The sequence below is a fragment of the Crinia signifera genome, chromosome 6, assembly GCF_055691185.1.
Source record: "Crinia signifera chromosome 6, ASM5569118v1, whole genome shotgun sequence".
Taxonomy (NCBI): Eukaryota; Metazoa; Chordata; class Amphibia; order Anura; family Myobatrachidae; genus Crinia; species Crinia signifera.
This window is the reverse complement of record NC_139222.1, coordinates 216,743,347-216,755,319: the sequence shown is the minus strand read 5'-3', so window position 1 is coordinate 216,755,319 and position 11,973 is coordinate 216,743,347. Positions and strand designations below refer to the sequence as shown.

The window sequence follows — 11,973 nt, the reverse complement described above, 5'->3', positions numbered from 1 at the left end:
AAATTACTCTCCAACAGATGAGGCTATTGAGCCCACAGTATTGCAGAATTCCTGAAATACATATAAAACAACTCTTCAATTGTTTTTGCACACCCAATCTGCCATCTAAATTGACGAGAGATTGGGGGGTGCAATTCAACTGTTTTGTTCATGTTGATCGCGCCCACACAGACGGACCAAAAGTAGCTACGTAAAGTGGCAAAAGTGTTGGGCGCGATGTGCAGGTTCTGTCACTTTTCACACATTTCTTCTTGCCAGCGCAATGCGCTGCCAGAGGAAATGTCAGTACCTGTTCATGGTGAATGGTGACACTGGCTGGTAACCGAGCATTCACACGTAGGCTAAAAGCACCGACTTGGGAGATATGCAGACATTCCAAACCCATAATAAAAACTACAGATTGCTTCTTCTCTTTTTTTATTGTGTAAAAATAAAGTCAACAATTAATTTCAGCAGTGAAACCAACATAAAAGTATGATGAAGTTCAATGGTAAACATATAGAGAGAGAACGGACAGAGGGTATTCATTTGTGGCTTTCCCCCATACAAATCAGAGAAACAGGAACTGCAGAGAAAATGGAGGACAACAGGGTCAGTGGAGAATTTACAGCTTTGGTCGGCAAAAACATATCTAATTATTCTTTACCAGAAATCTATGTGAGCAAACATAGAAGAGAATCCCAACTTGTCCGTTGTAGGTCTGAGAAGTTGAATCAAAAGTTGATTTTGCTCTTTCATTTCTTTCCAGTATCCACAGTGAATCAGGATATTTAAAGAAAAATATCTTATTTAACAAGAAATGTCACATACAGTAGATCTGAGTACCATTTATACATTGTGTGTCCCAACCCCAGCACTAACATGCTTGCAGGATGATTTAACGGACCACTAAACCATAAATACAAGTCAAATATGAAAATGTATCTTGTGATGATACCATATGCACGTCTCACAGCAGTGTCCATTCTAAGGGATTACTCTCAAACTGTGGGTGGTTCAGAGGACATTCCATAACCCCCCCCCCCCCCCAAATAATGGCGTGATTACACCCTTGGCCTGCCATATACACACACCCCAATCTCAATTTAGCCTCTGCCTATTTTGGACGGTACACAAATGTACCTGGGCAGCACATTATTGCCTTACAGCACTGATGGCTTGGGTTTAATTTCCATCATAGTCATGCGTGGAGTTTGTATGTACTCCCTATGCATGTATGGGGTTTCCTCCAGATATTCTGGCTTTCTCCCACAATCCAAAAACATATCAGTAGGTTAACTGGCTCCTGACGCAAATTACCCATAGTGTGTATATGTTTTTGTACATGTAGTAGGGAATATAGACTGTAAGCTCTACGGCCGCAGAGACTGATGTGGATGGCCAAATATCCTCTGTAAAGCACTGGGGTATATATGTATGCACATTAGATAGAAAGAAAGTCAATAAAAAAATGCATTGGTAAACGTTAGCAGCATCAAAGCGGAAATTGCAGTATGGCAGGTCATCTTCCGCAGCCCTCCTGCGACTATCTGTAATACATTGCTTTGTTTTTATGTTGGAAGATATAAAGGGATACTAACTTATATTGACTATTGCTTGTAAGACAGATATACATTTTTTCTACAAACAAACCGATGCTCAATATTTGTTGGAATTATATACTTAAATAATGAATGCATCAACAAAATAGCCATTTAGGTAAGTAACACATTTCCAGAGTATACTGTTGATCTGAAATAGACTACATGCAGCGGTCTAGTTGTTGGGGAACTGCAAAGTCCAGCAGACCCTACCAGGATACTGAAACCCAGAGGCTGCCTGAATTTACTCTAGTTAGCTATTACTTCATATTGTGCATAGATATACTGTAGTAGTAATATAATACTAATAATAGTAGTAATAATATGTATATAGCGCTCTAACAGGACTGAAGTCCTTGGTAGTTCACAGTTGCTCGATATGATATTTTGACAATATTTGAAATATACTAAGTTTTGAATTTTGAAAAATACTTGTTCCTGCCTCCTCTTTTTTAATACCAGGGAACTTGTATTTTAGGCATAGTGGTCCGCATACTGAGAGGTTATTGAAAACATCATAACCTAAATACTCAATAAGATTTCATGTACAATTAGTCTGTCTCCGGAGAGTTTAAACGCGCTGTAGAAAACATAGAATTTGTGTGAAAATAAGTGCTTTTCTCTATATTTCTCTATATCCTGACAATAATTTTAGCGAGGGTAAACCACTTGTAAATGTCTTTCCTTTTCCTTTTTTTTTTTTCTTTTTTTTTTGTACATAACATCACATATAGCAAACTTTCTTGTTTCATTTGTTACAGAACACTGAGTTATCAAAAGGAGGAAGGCTTTCAGTGCACAAAGCATCTTTGTTTGCCAGAGGCAATTATCAGGATTTACCCCTATAGCTACATCATAAGGTATGTCCTGGGGGTTGTTTACACAGTAATTAGGCAAAAATACACTGTCATTGCAACAGCATCCATCACAAATGGCAAGTACCTGAGAGAGGCATATTTTAATCAGTGCAAGTCTGAAGTACAAGAAGGAAAACGGTGTATTGACATCTTTAGCTTTAGGGATTGTCTATGGCTACATTGATAGAAGAGTGTTGTACTGACTAAACATAACAGTACGTCAGATACTGCAACGTTACAGTCAGACATAAATGGTTCCAGAATATGTGGGTAAGGTTTCTATGTCCATAAACCCCCTCCCCCACCCCACCACCCACTCCTTGCTTCCAGATATACAGCAAAAATATTATTAGGAAACTGTTTCGGCTAATTCCATTAGGTCAGGTTCTACTTGCATTCTATAGGTGGTTTATTTATGGCTCTCTATTCTAATCCTAACACTTCCATGCCCCTAATGCGAGCTTAAATCCTAACCCTGAATCTACCTTTGACCAGAGGGCTAGACTTATATCGCAGGACATGGGTCCCACTAATCTGGTTTGTACTGCGGGCCCACTAATGCATTAATGCCGCCCTGGTTCCAGCTTGTTCTTCCAGACAAATGAGCCTTGAATAACAACAGCTGGAGGCCCCCAGTGTGTAAACCTGTAGTAGAGGTAACTTAGCTTAAAGTACATTTCTCTGAGAGTTCAGTCGACTATATAGTCATGTAAAAGTATGGCCTGTTCCCTTTGTACAAGCAACATGATGCTACAACTACCCATAAATAACCTACTACAATGAGTAGTTGAGAACAAACCCTAATTGTATCAGTGATTTATTATAGAAAATATAGAAAATATATGGTATAGTTATCAATTAAGATATCTGCGGATCTATAACTGGGGTTGAACTACAAGACTCAGCATACTCTGAATCTTTTAGAACCACAACCGTTGGAGAGTTGCTGGCTCATTTGTTAGAAGATAGGTCATTGATATAGGTAAAACATTACATATATATATATATATATATCTGAACTGAAAAATTATAATTTAAATGCTATTATTATAGTAATATGGCTAGCTGAGAAAGTGCTGAAAATCTTAAAAAAAAAAAAAAACAGTAACCAGATTGAGCATCCAAACCTCCCAATAGAATAAGAAAATGATGTGTTTTTTTTTTATTTCTTATACAAAGGGCGTTAAATAAATTAGAAAGAGTGCCATTGCACATAATAAAATTGTTCAATATCAAATCTCATTAGCGTCCTCTTTAACAGCTACTCTAAGCGTTTTCACCATAATCTTCCAGTAACATGTAGATTGAAATAAGTCTACTGGGGTGAAAACAGAATTATCAGGACATTTATAAAGCACACATGAGACTATAAAGGAGAACAAGACTGCGTTGGCTGAGAAATTAAATATTTACATATTGTTTCAACAGATGGAAAGATATATCCACACAAATTGCTACGGTGTGTCGGAACCCTTCTCCAGTGGAGGGTTGGTGCATTGTCTGCCATGCTCTTAGCAGCTGCTGGAGTTATTGAATTGAAAGCAAGTCCCCAAACCCTAACTGTGTGAAGACCATGTACACGGTTCAAATCAAAGCTTCACTGACAGTGATCTGAAAGCAAATAAAAAAGAGCTGGAGATGGCAAAATTGCCTCAAACAAACCGCATAACAAACACTTATTGTGATTCTAGTAAGTTAAAGAGGAGAAGTCTAAAAAGGATGCAAATGAAATGTGCTGAATATTGGTACCAGCGCAAGGCACTCAGGATTAACCCCATCCCTGCTGGAGACACTTGTAGGCCATCTCCCGTGCAGACCTCTCCAGCAGCTAAAAGGTTAAACCAAGTTGGCAATGTGAAAACCAAACTGTCAAGAGATCTTCCCAAAATACAAAAGTGAATCTCCCTTCAAATTTTCTGGCTGAAATCCTTGCGTGCCTTTTCTAAAAATGCTGAAGCTCTTGCTCCAAGTCTGAGATGCAAGGTGTGGTTTATGGAGAAAGCAAGTGAATAAGTTGCAATATTATCATTTCGCTTGTTTTGGTGGTTATTTTTTTAGAGTAGTTTTTTTTTTGTTTTTCAGGATAAAAAAATGAAACAACCTTGTTGCTGATGAGCCCTCATTTGAAAGGCAGGGTGCAAGATGAGGCCGATGATATCTTCAAGCAGAGAAATGAAATCCAATCCATAATCTGTTCAATTGATCTGACGACATGCATCGAATGTCCACTTGGTGGCACCACCAAAGATCTCAATGTTGGTCTCCGCCCAGCTGATGACATTACCAGTCACTGCTTTGTTGCTGCAGGTTGCCAGATTATAGACCTCTCCAACAACCAGCTTTCTATCCCACATATTGAAATGGGCCAGCTCCCCGACAAAGGCCTGGGTGGCATCAAATCCGCCTCCTAGGGTGTCCTATGAAAAGCAAAAGGAAGAAAATGAATATTGTACCATGTAAATGGCTGGCAACTGTTTCTATATTTATTACTGAAAAGCAATGATGTTAAATGAAAAAGAGTAAATCCATAAAAATTAACTATTAACATATGTGAAACACTCGCAATAAGTTTTAAATGTAAATGGTAGTAGTAGCAGGGATAAGTATTAGTTACTGCCCAGCCATTATACCTGTTCTTGGCCGAGTACTAAGACTCCCTGGTGTTTGATGGGGTGATACGGAGCCAAATTTTCTCCATTTCCTCTAAGTACGCCGTCCTGATAGGCTTCCCACACTCCATCCCTTGTGGTCCACGCAATACAAATGTGATGCCATTTACCATCATTGATAACAAAGGGCAATTTTGCCACCTGTACAAAAGAATGAATTAGTAAGATGTGCATTCTGAATTATACAAATTTCGCACACAAAAGAAATGAAACATTTTTATTGTCAGTAGTGTCTGTTTATAGCCTGTAGATGGGGACACGTATTGTTCATAGGCTGATGCAGAGATACGTCCTTGTCCACATTATCAAAGAAAATTTAAAGGGTCTTTCCTTAAATTGGAATCATATAATGTTTTGTTGATTTTTTATGTCCATCAGCATTCCATCAGAACACTCATCCATATGTGTGTGTGTGGTTCCTGTCTTGTTTTATCATTATTATTTTGTATTAATTGAGCAACTGCTGTCACTTTGGATTTGTACCCATGCGTTTTACAGAATTTGATGAGGATTGTAGATTATTTCATCCCATAATTCAAAAACCTACTTGTATATTAACGGACTCTGCTATATGATCGTGTGTGATACGATAATGATGTCACTGAGACTGGTGTGCGTGATAAAATAGATCTAAGTGTACAGTGCCGGAGAATGTATTAGTATTATACAAGGGTTAATTGTAAAGTAATGATCGCTGTAATCGGGAGATCTACGGGAGATTTACTAAAGGATAGTTATGAAACACAAGGCAAGGTAATCAGATGCTGGTTTGGTTACCTTGTCATTAATTAGTATTTCCATTGGATTGTTCCCCCACTCAATGAGCACCAGCTCATTAGCTTGGCCAGGTACTGCATAAGAAAATGGAGTGCCGACACCGGGAGAAGCATTGGATTTCAGCCACATGCAGACAGTGAAAGCATACATTTCTGGCAAGCTCTTCTTCACTTTGGCATACATGTAGTTGGTTCTTAGGGGAAAGGTGAGCTGAAATTTGTCTGCAGGTCTACTCTCCTTTTGGCCTAAATAGAAAGAAAACATAGGCATGTTAATAAAATGCAGGAACACTCCTATAGAATCACTGCCTAATACCACAAAATCTTTATGAGTGACATCATCTGAACAAATACTGTATCTTCTATAAGCATGTCATATCCTTGATATGCAGCAGAGGGCGCCAATGTAACAGCCTCATTCGAGGTTGTCTTTAATAATTTTTAATATGGAAATGCTCTCGGTACTTGTACTTTTTTTTTTTTATATACAACGTTGTAAAGCAACGAATTGGAAACACTGATCAATATTCTGCCGGCATCCGGTGACAAACCCCGGTGAATGGACCCAATGGTCTAGGAGGAAGAAAATGCTGAGAAAGCAACATTTCCTTCAGGTCACCTCGACCGGTGAACACAGCTGCAATGTAAAGGCAGCGCTCTGTCCTATGCAGTTAGCAATCCGCACAGTACAATGTGGGGCAATGTGATGCAAGGCAGGTCTCCCATCTGTGCAATGATTCCGGCTCTGATTCATGTGTAAGTGCAGCAAGAGTCGCTTCACCAGTCTATGGGCTTCATGCAGTTTTGGCAGAGCATCCAAACTGCAATCCATTATCAGGTACAATGCTCCCTCTTTATTACACCTTAGTTTGTACCCTTGTGTTGTTATGTGGAGGTATAGAAACGCTGCCATATAAGGAAACTTAATAAAAAATTTAATAACAATTTTGTGCTACATTAAATACTGGCCACCGAGTGTAGCATTATATATAAGGGAGGTGGTATAAGGAGGGTGCAATGTTCAGGGTCCTACTTACAGGTCTTTTATTTAACCCATAGCACTCCATCTCCACTTTGCATGACAGTGATCCATCATGACACAGATGATAGATAGATAGATAGATAGATAGATAGATAGATAGATAGATAGATAGATAGATAGATAGATAGAAATACATTAAACTGAAAACACAGGATAATCAGTCTGGAACAGTTTTGAACGTTCTTTGACCCCAAAAACATGGCTGCAATGGGATTGTCCGTTGCAGATTGTATTTTGCTGTTTACAATGCTATTTAACAAGCAGCGAACGTGCGAAATCAATCTTTCCATCAGTGAAAAAAATAATCGTCTGCTGCTGTTTATAATTTGTACCAAATGACCAATAGTTTCTCTGTATAGGCTCCCACTGCTGCCCAAGATGGATAGACAGTAGCATCTTATACCAATTATATTGTGGTCATCACCTTTTTCCAAATCAGTGATCCTCTGCTGGAGAGAGGTTAAAGCGCTTTCAATTTTTCCTCGCAGCTCGGTCTCGTTCTTCAGGTTCACCTTCCCCTCCTCTAGGTTGTTCACTCTGGAGAGAACTTGCTTCTCCAAGTCATCTATCTTGGTTTGCAGCAGATCTTTCAGGCTGGTGGCTTGGACAGAAGAATTACCTCTGCTGTATTGCTGCAATCAGTAAGTGGATTGTCACAAACATCACTAACATTCTACTTTCTCAATTAAACTCATTAGAGCGTGCTGACTTAGGTAATCATGTGTAATTGTCTGGCCATGCGCCTGGTTCTAGAACAGGGATATAAAACAGTTATCAGATTCGGCGAAAGCAAAACGGTACAGTAAACTCAGTGCCAGGTCCGTCTATCGCTCTACAATAGTCTATAACATAAATCTATCAGATCTCTCCTGCCCAAGGCACCTGCAGCGAACCGTACACTGCATTATTGAAAATAATGGTTCTGTTTAACCAAATGCATTATATATACTCCAAATAAGACATGGTATGGGAAATACACAACTGGTCTCACCTCTAAGTTCTCCAGCCTAGTCTTGAGACTTTGCAGAGTCTGTCCGAGCTGAGTGAGGGTCTCTGCAGTGGGGCTCCTCGATAAATCTCCCATTGTGTTTTTAGAAGTCCCAGCCTCCTTTTTCCGGGAGCCGGGAGCAGAACCTTTGGGTTCATTGGAAGGGATTTCCAGGACGGTCTGACCCTCACATCTGGCCAGCTTGCCAGTAAGGTCCCCGATAGTATCTTTCTGATTCATTATCGTCTCTTTTTGCTGGATTACTGTCTCTCGCAGCTGCAGAATGGTGGTCTTCAGGTCTTCTGTGGGACCACTATTCTGCATGGATGAAGTGCACATATCCATGTCAACAGGCACTGAAGTGCATATAAACCTCGTCTGTGCGAAATTCTGTGCAGAGCCCCTTAGGAAAAAGAAGGAGAGGAGGAGGCACCTCCAGCAAGCTCCGGTGATCATGGCTTGGTCTTCTGAGAAGTCCTACTTGAGTATCAGACGTGCAGGAGCACAATGGCTTTGAGTGACGGGAAGCACCCGTTCTATGTTCAGTTCAGCACCAGGAGCTGTCCGCTGAGCGCTCCACTACTGCAGTGCCAGCCCCTTATATATAGCGGGGAGGGGGCTACGCGTCACCCGGGGAGGTAGACACACGTAGAGGGGGGATAGCTTGCTCTCTTATTACTCACGCATTATGGCCGATAACGCTAAAGATCCCAGGAGACTGGAAATACGAAATTGGTTGAAAGGTTGTTCTTGAGATTCCTCTGCAACCGTTTCACAGGGAAACCCTTTACTACAGCGTTATGTGACCATAATCTGTTTTACACGAACTGAGGTTTGTACTATTGGGGACATCCTGTAACTCTCTCACTGCGAGTGGGATGCAGGTGTGTGACTAATTCTTCCCAAGTACTTGCATTTGGACTGTGGTCCATGGTCTCCCTGATCGGTAGTGTACACTGCAGCTATTGAGGGTCAAATTAAGATACAGGTAAATTATGGAGAGAGTTCGATTTAAATAATAGACAGATAATGATGCAGGTATGGAGATAGTCATAATGATGAAGCATGGAGAGAGTCATAATGATGCAGGTATGGAGAGACATATAATGATGCTGATATGGAGAGTCAGATAATGATGCAGGTATGGAGAGAGACAGATAATGATGCAGGTATGGAGAGAGACAGATAATGATGCAGGTATGGAGAGAGCAGATAATGATGCAGGTATGGAGAGAGTCAGATAATGATGCAGGTATGGAGAGAGACAGATAATGATGCAGGTATGGAGAGAGACAGATAATGATGCAGGTATGGAGAGAGCAGATAATGATGCAGGTATGGGGAGAGTCAGATAATGATGCAGGTATGGAGAGAGACAGATAATGATGCAGGTATGGAGAGAGTCAGATAATGATGCAGGTATGGAGAGAGACAGATAATGATGCAGGTATGGAGAGAGACAGATAATGATGCAGGTATGGAGAGAGCAGATAATGATGCAGGTATGGAGAGAGACAGATAATTATGCAGGTATGGAGAGAGCAGATAATGATGCAGGTATGGAGAGAGTCAGATAATGATGCAGGTATAGAGAGAGTCAGATAATGATGCAGGTATGGAGAGAGTCAGATAATGATGATGCAGGTATTGAGAGATACAGATAATGATGCAGGTATGGAGAGAGTCAGATAATGATGCAGGTATGGAGAGAGACAGATAATGATGCAGGTATGGAGAGAGCAGATAGTGATGCAGGTATGGAGAGAGTCATAATGACGCAGGTATGGAGAGAGCAGATAATGATACAGGTATGGAGAGAGTCAGATAATGATGCAGGTATAGAGAGAGTCAGATAATGATGCAGGTATGGAGAGAGACAGATAATGATGCAGGTATGGAGAGAGACAGATAATGATGCAGGTATGGAGTGAGAGACAGATAATGATGCAGGTATGGAGAGACATATAATGATGCAGGTATGGAGAGAGCAGATAATGATGCAGGTATGGAGAGAGTCAGATAATGATGCAGGTATGGAGAGAGTCAGATAATGATGCAGGTATAGAGAGAGTCAGATAATGATGCAGGTATGGAGAGAGTCAGATAATGATGATGCAGGTATTGAGAGATACAGATAATGATGCAGGTATGGAGAGAGCAGATAATGATGCAGGTATGGAGAGAGCAGATAATGATGCAGGTATGGAGAGAGTCAGATAATGATGCAGGTATGGAGAGAGTCAGATAATGATGCAGGTATAGAGAGAGTCAGATAATGATGCAGGTATGGAGAGAGTCAGATAATGATGATGCAGGTATTGAGAGATACAGATAATGATGCAGGTATGGAGAGAGCAGCTAATGATGCAGGTATGGAGAGAGCAGATAGTGATGCAGGTATGGAGAGAGTCATAATGATGCAGGTATGGAGAGAGCAGATAATGATGCAGGTATGGAGAGAGACAGATAATGATGCAGGTATGGAGAGAGTCAGATAGTGATGCAGGTATGGAGAGAGTCATAATGATGCAGGTATGGAGAGAGTCAGATAATGATGCAGGTACGGAGAGAGCAGATAATGATGCAGGTATGGAGAGAGACAGATAATGATGCAGGTATGGAGAGAGTCAGATAGTGATGCAGGTATGGAGAGAGCAGATAATGATGCAGGTATGGAGAGAGACAGATAATGATGCAGGTATGGAGAGAGTCAGATAATGTTACACTCCAGCTGGTGCTACTCCGTTACACTCCAGCTGGTGCTACTGCTAGCGTGACAGCAGGTATGGAAAGAGTCAGATAATGATGCAGGTATGGAGAGAGTCATAATGATGCAGGTATGTGGAGAGTCAGACAATGATGCAGGTATGGAGAAAGACAGATAATGATGCAGGTATGGAGAGAGACAGATAATGATGCAGGTATGGAGAGAGACAGATAATGATGTAGGTATGGAGAGAGTCAGATAATGATGCAGGTATGGAGAGAGTCAGATAATGATGCAGGTATGTGGAGAGTCAGATAATGATGCAGGTATGGAAAGAGTCAGATAATGATGCAGGTATGGAGAGAGACAGATAATGATGCAGGTATGGAAAGAGTCAGATAATGATGCAGGTATGGAGAGAGTCATAATGATGCAGGTATGTGGAGAGTCAGACAATGATGCAGGTATGGAGAAAGACAGATAATGATGCAGGTATGGAGAGAGTCAGATAATGATGTAGGTATGGAGAGAGTCAGATAATGATGCAGGTATGGAGAGAGTCAGATAATGATGCAGGTATGGAGAGTAAGGTAACAGTGCAAGTATGGAGAGTGATCTAATGATGGATGCAGTCACTATTCTGGCATTCGGTATTCTGGCGATCAAGACACCGGTGCCGGAATCCTGACAGATAATGATGCTGGTATGAAGAGAGTCATAATGATGCAGGTATGGAAAGAGTCAGGTAATGATGCAGGTATGGAGAGCAGATAATGATGCAGGTATGGAGAGAGTCATAATGATGCCAGAATCCTGACATCCGGCATCCCGATCACTGTATGCTGTCATGATCTAGCATTAGGCTGGTGGTTGTAGTGGTGATGGGTGGAGGGGGTGATAGAGTAGGGGTGCTAGAGGTGGGGGGGGGGTGTTAGGGTTAGGCACTAGGGTGGGGGGTTACAGTTAGGCTGAGAGAGGCTATTAGGAACTAATAATGAGTTTTGTGGTTGGCTGCAGTAGGTTTATTGGGGTAGGATGTGAGATCAGGTACAGTATACTTACTCAGCTCTTGTCAGGATTCTGTTCAGCGGGATGCCACTGTCGGTCTTCTGAACATCGGCAATCCATGTGTCCTTCATGCATACTGAATGCATTTAGAGAGAGTCAGATAATAATACAAAGTGTGGAGTGTCACATAATGATGCAGGTACTGAGAGAGTCATATCATATTCAATTAAATGTTCAGGGCCCAAATATGAGAAGTGGAGGAGGTGAGGCTGATGCCATGTCAGCATGTACTCAGTACCCATATACTACATTCCTAATGTCTCCCTACATATATAAAAGTAAAAAA

The 11,973-nt window shown here is 41.0% G+C and overlaps 1 protein-coding gene across 1 annotated transcript; it reads right to left on the bottom strand.

Annotated features, from left to right (window-relative positions):
• Positions 1–400: 400 nt before the first annotated feature.
• NPTX1 (neuronal pentraxin 1) lies at positions 401–8,506 on the bottom strand. The gene is made up of 5 exons (XM_083148833.1): positions 7,916–8,506; positions 7,349–7,556; positions 5,884–6,128; positions 5,068–5,247; positions 401–4,854 (listed from the first exon to the last, which is right to left on the bottom strand). Exons 1-5 carry the CDS (start codon positions 8,366–8,368, stop codon positions 4,633–4,635), a joined length of 1,308 nt encoding a protein of 435 aa, XP_083004959.1. The 5' UTR covers positions 8,369–8,506; the 3' UTR covers positions 401–4,632.
• Positions 8,507–11,973: the final 3,467 nt, after the last annotated feature.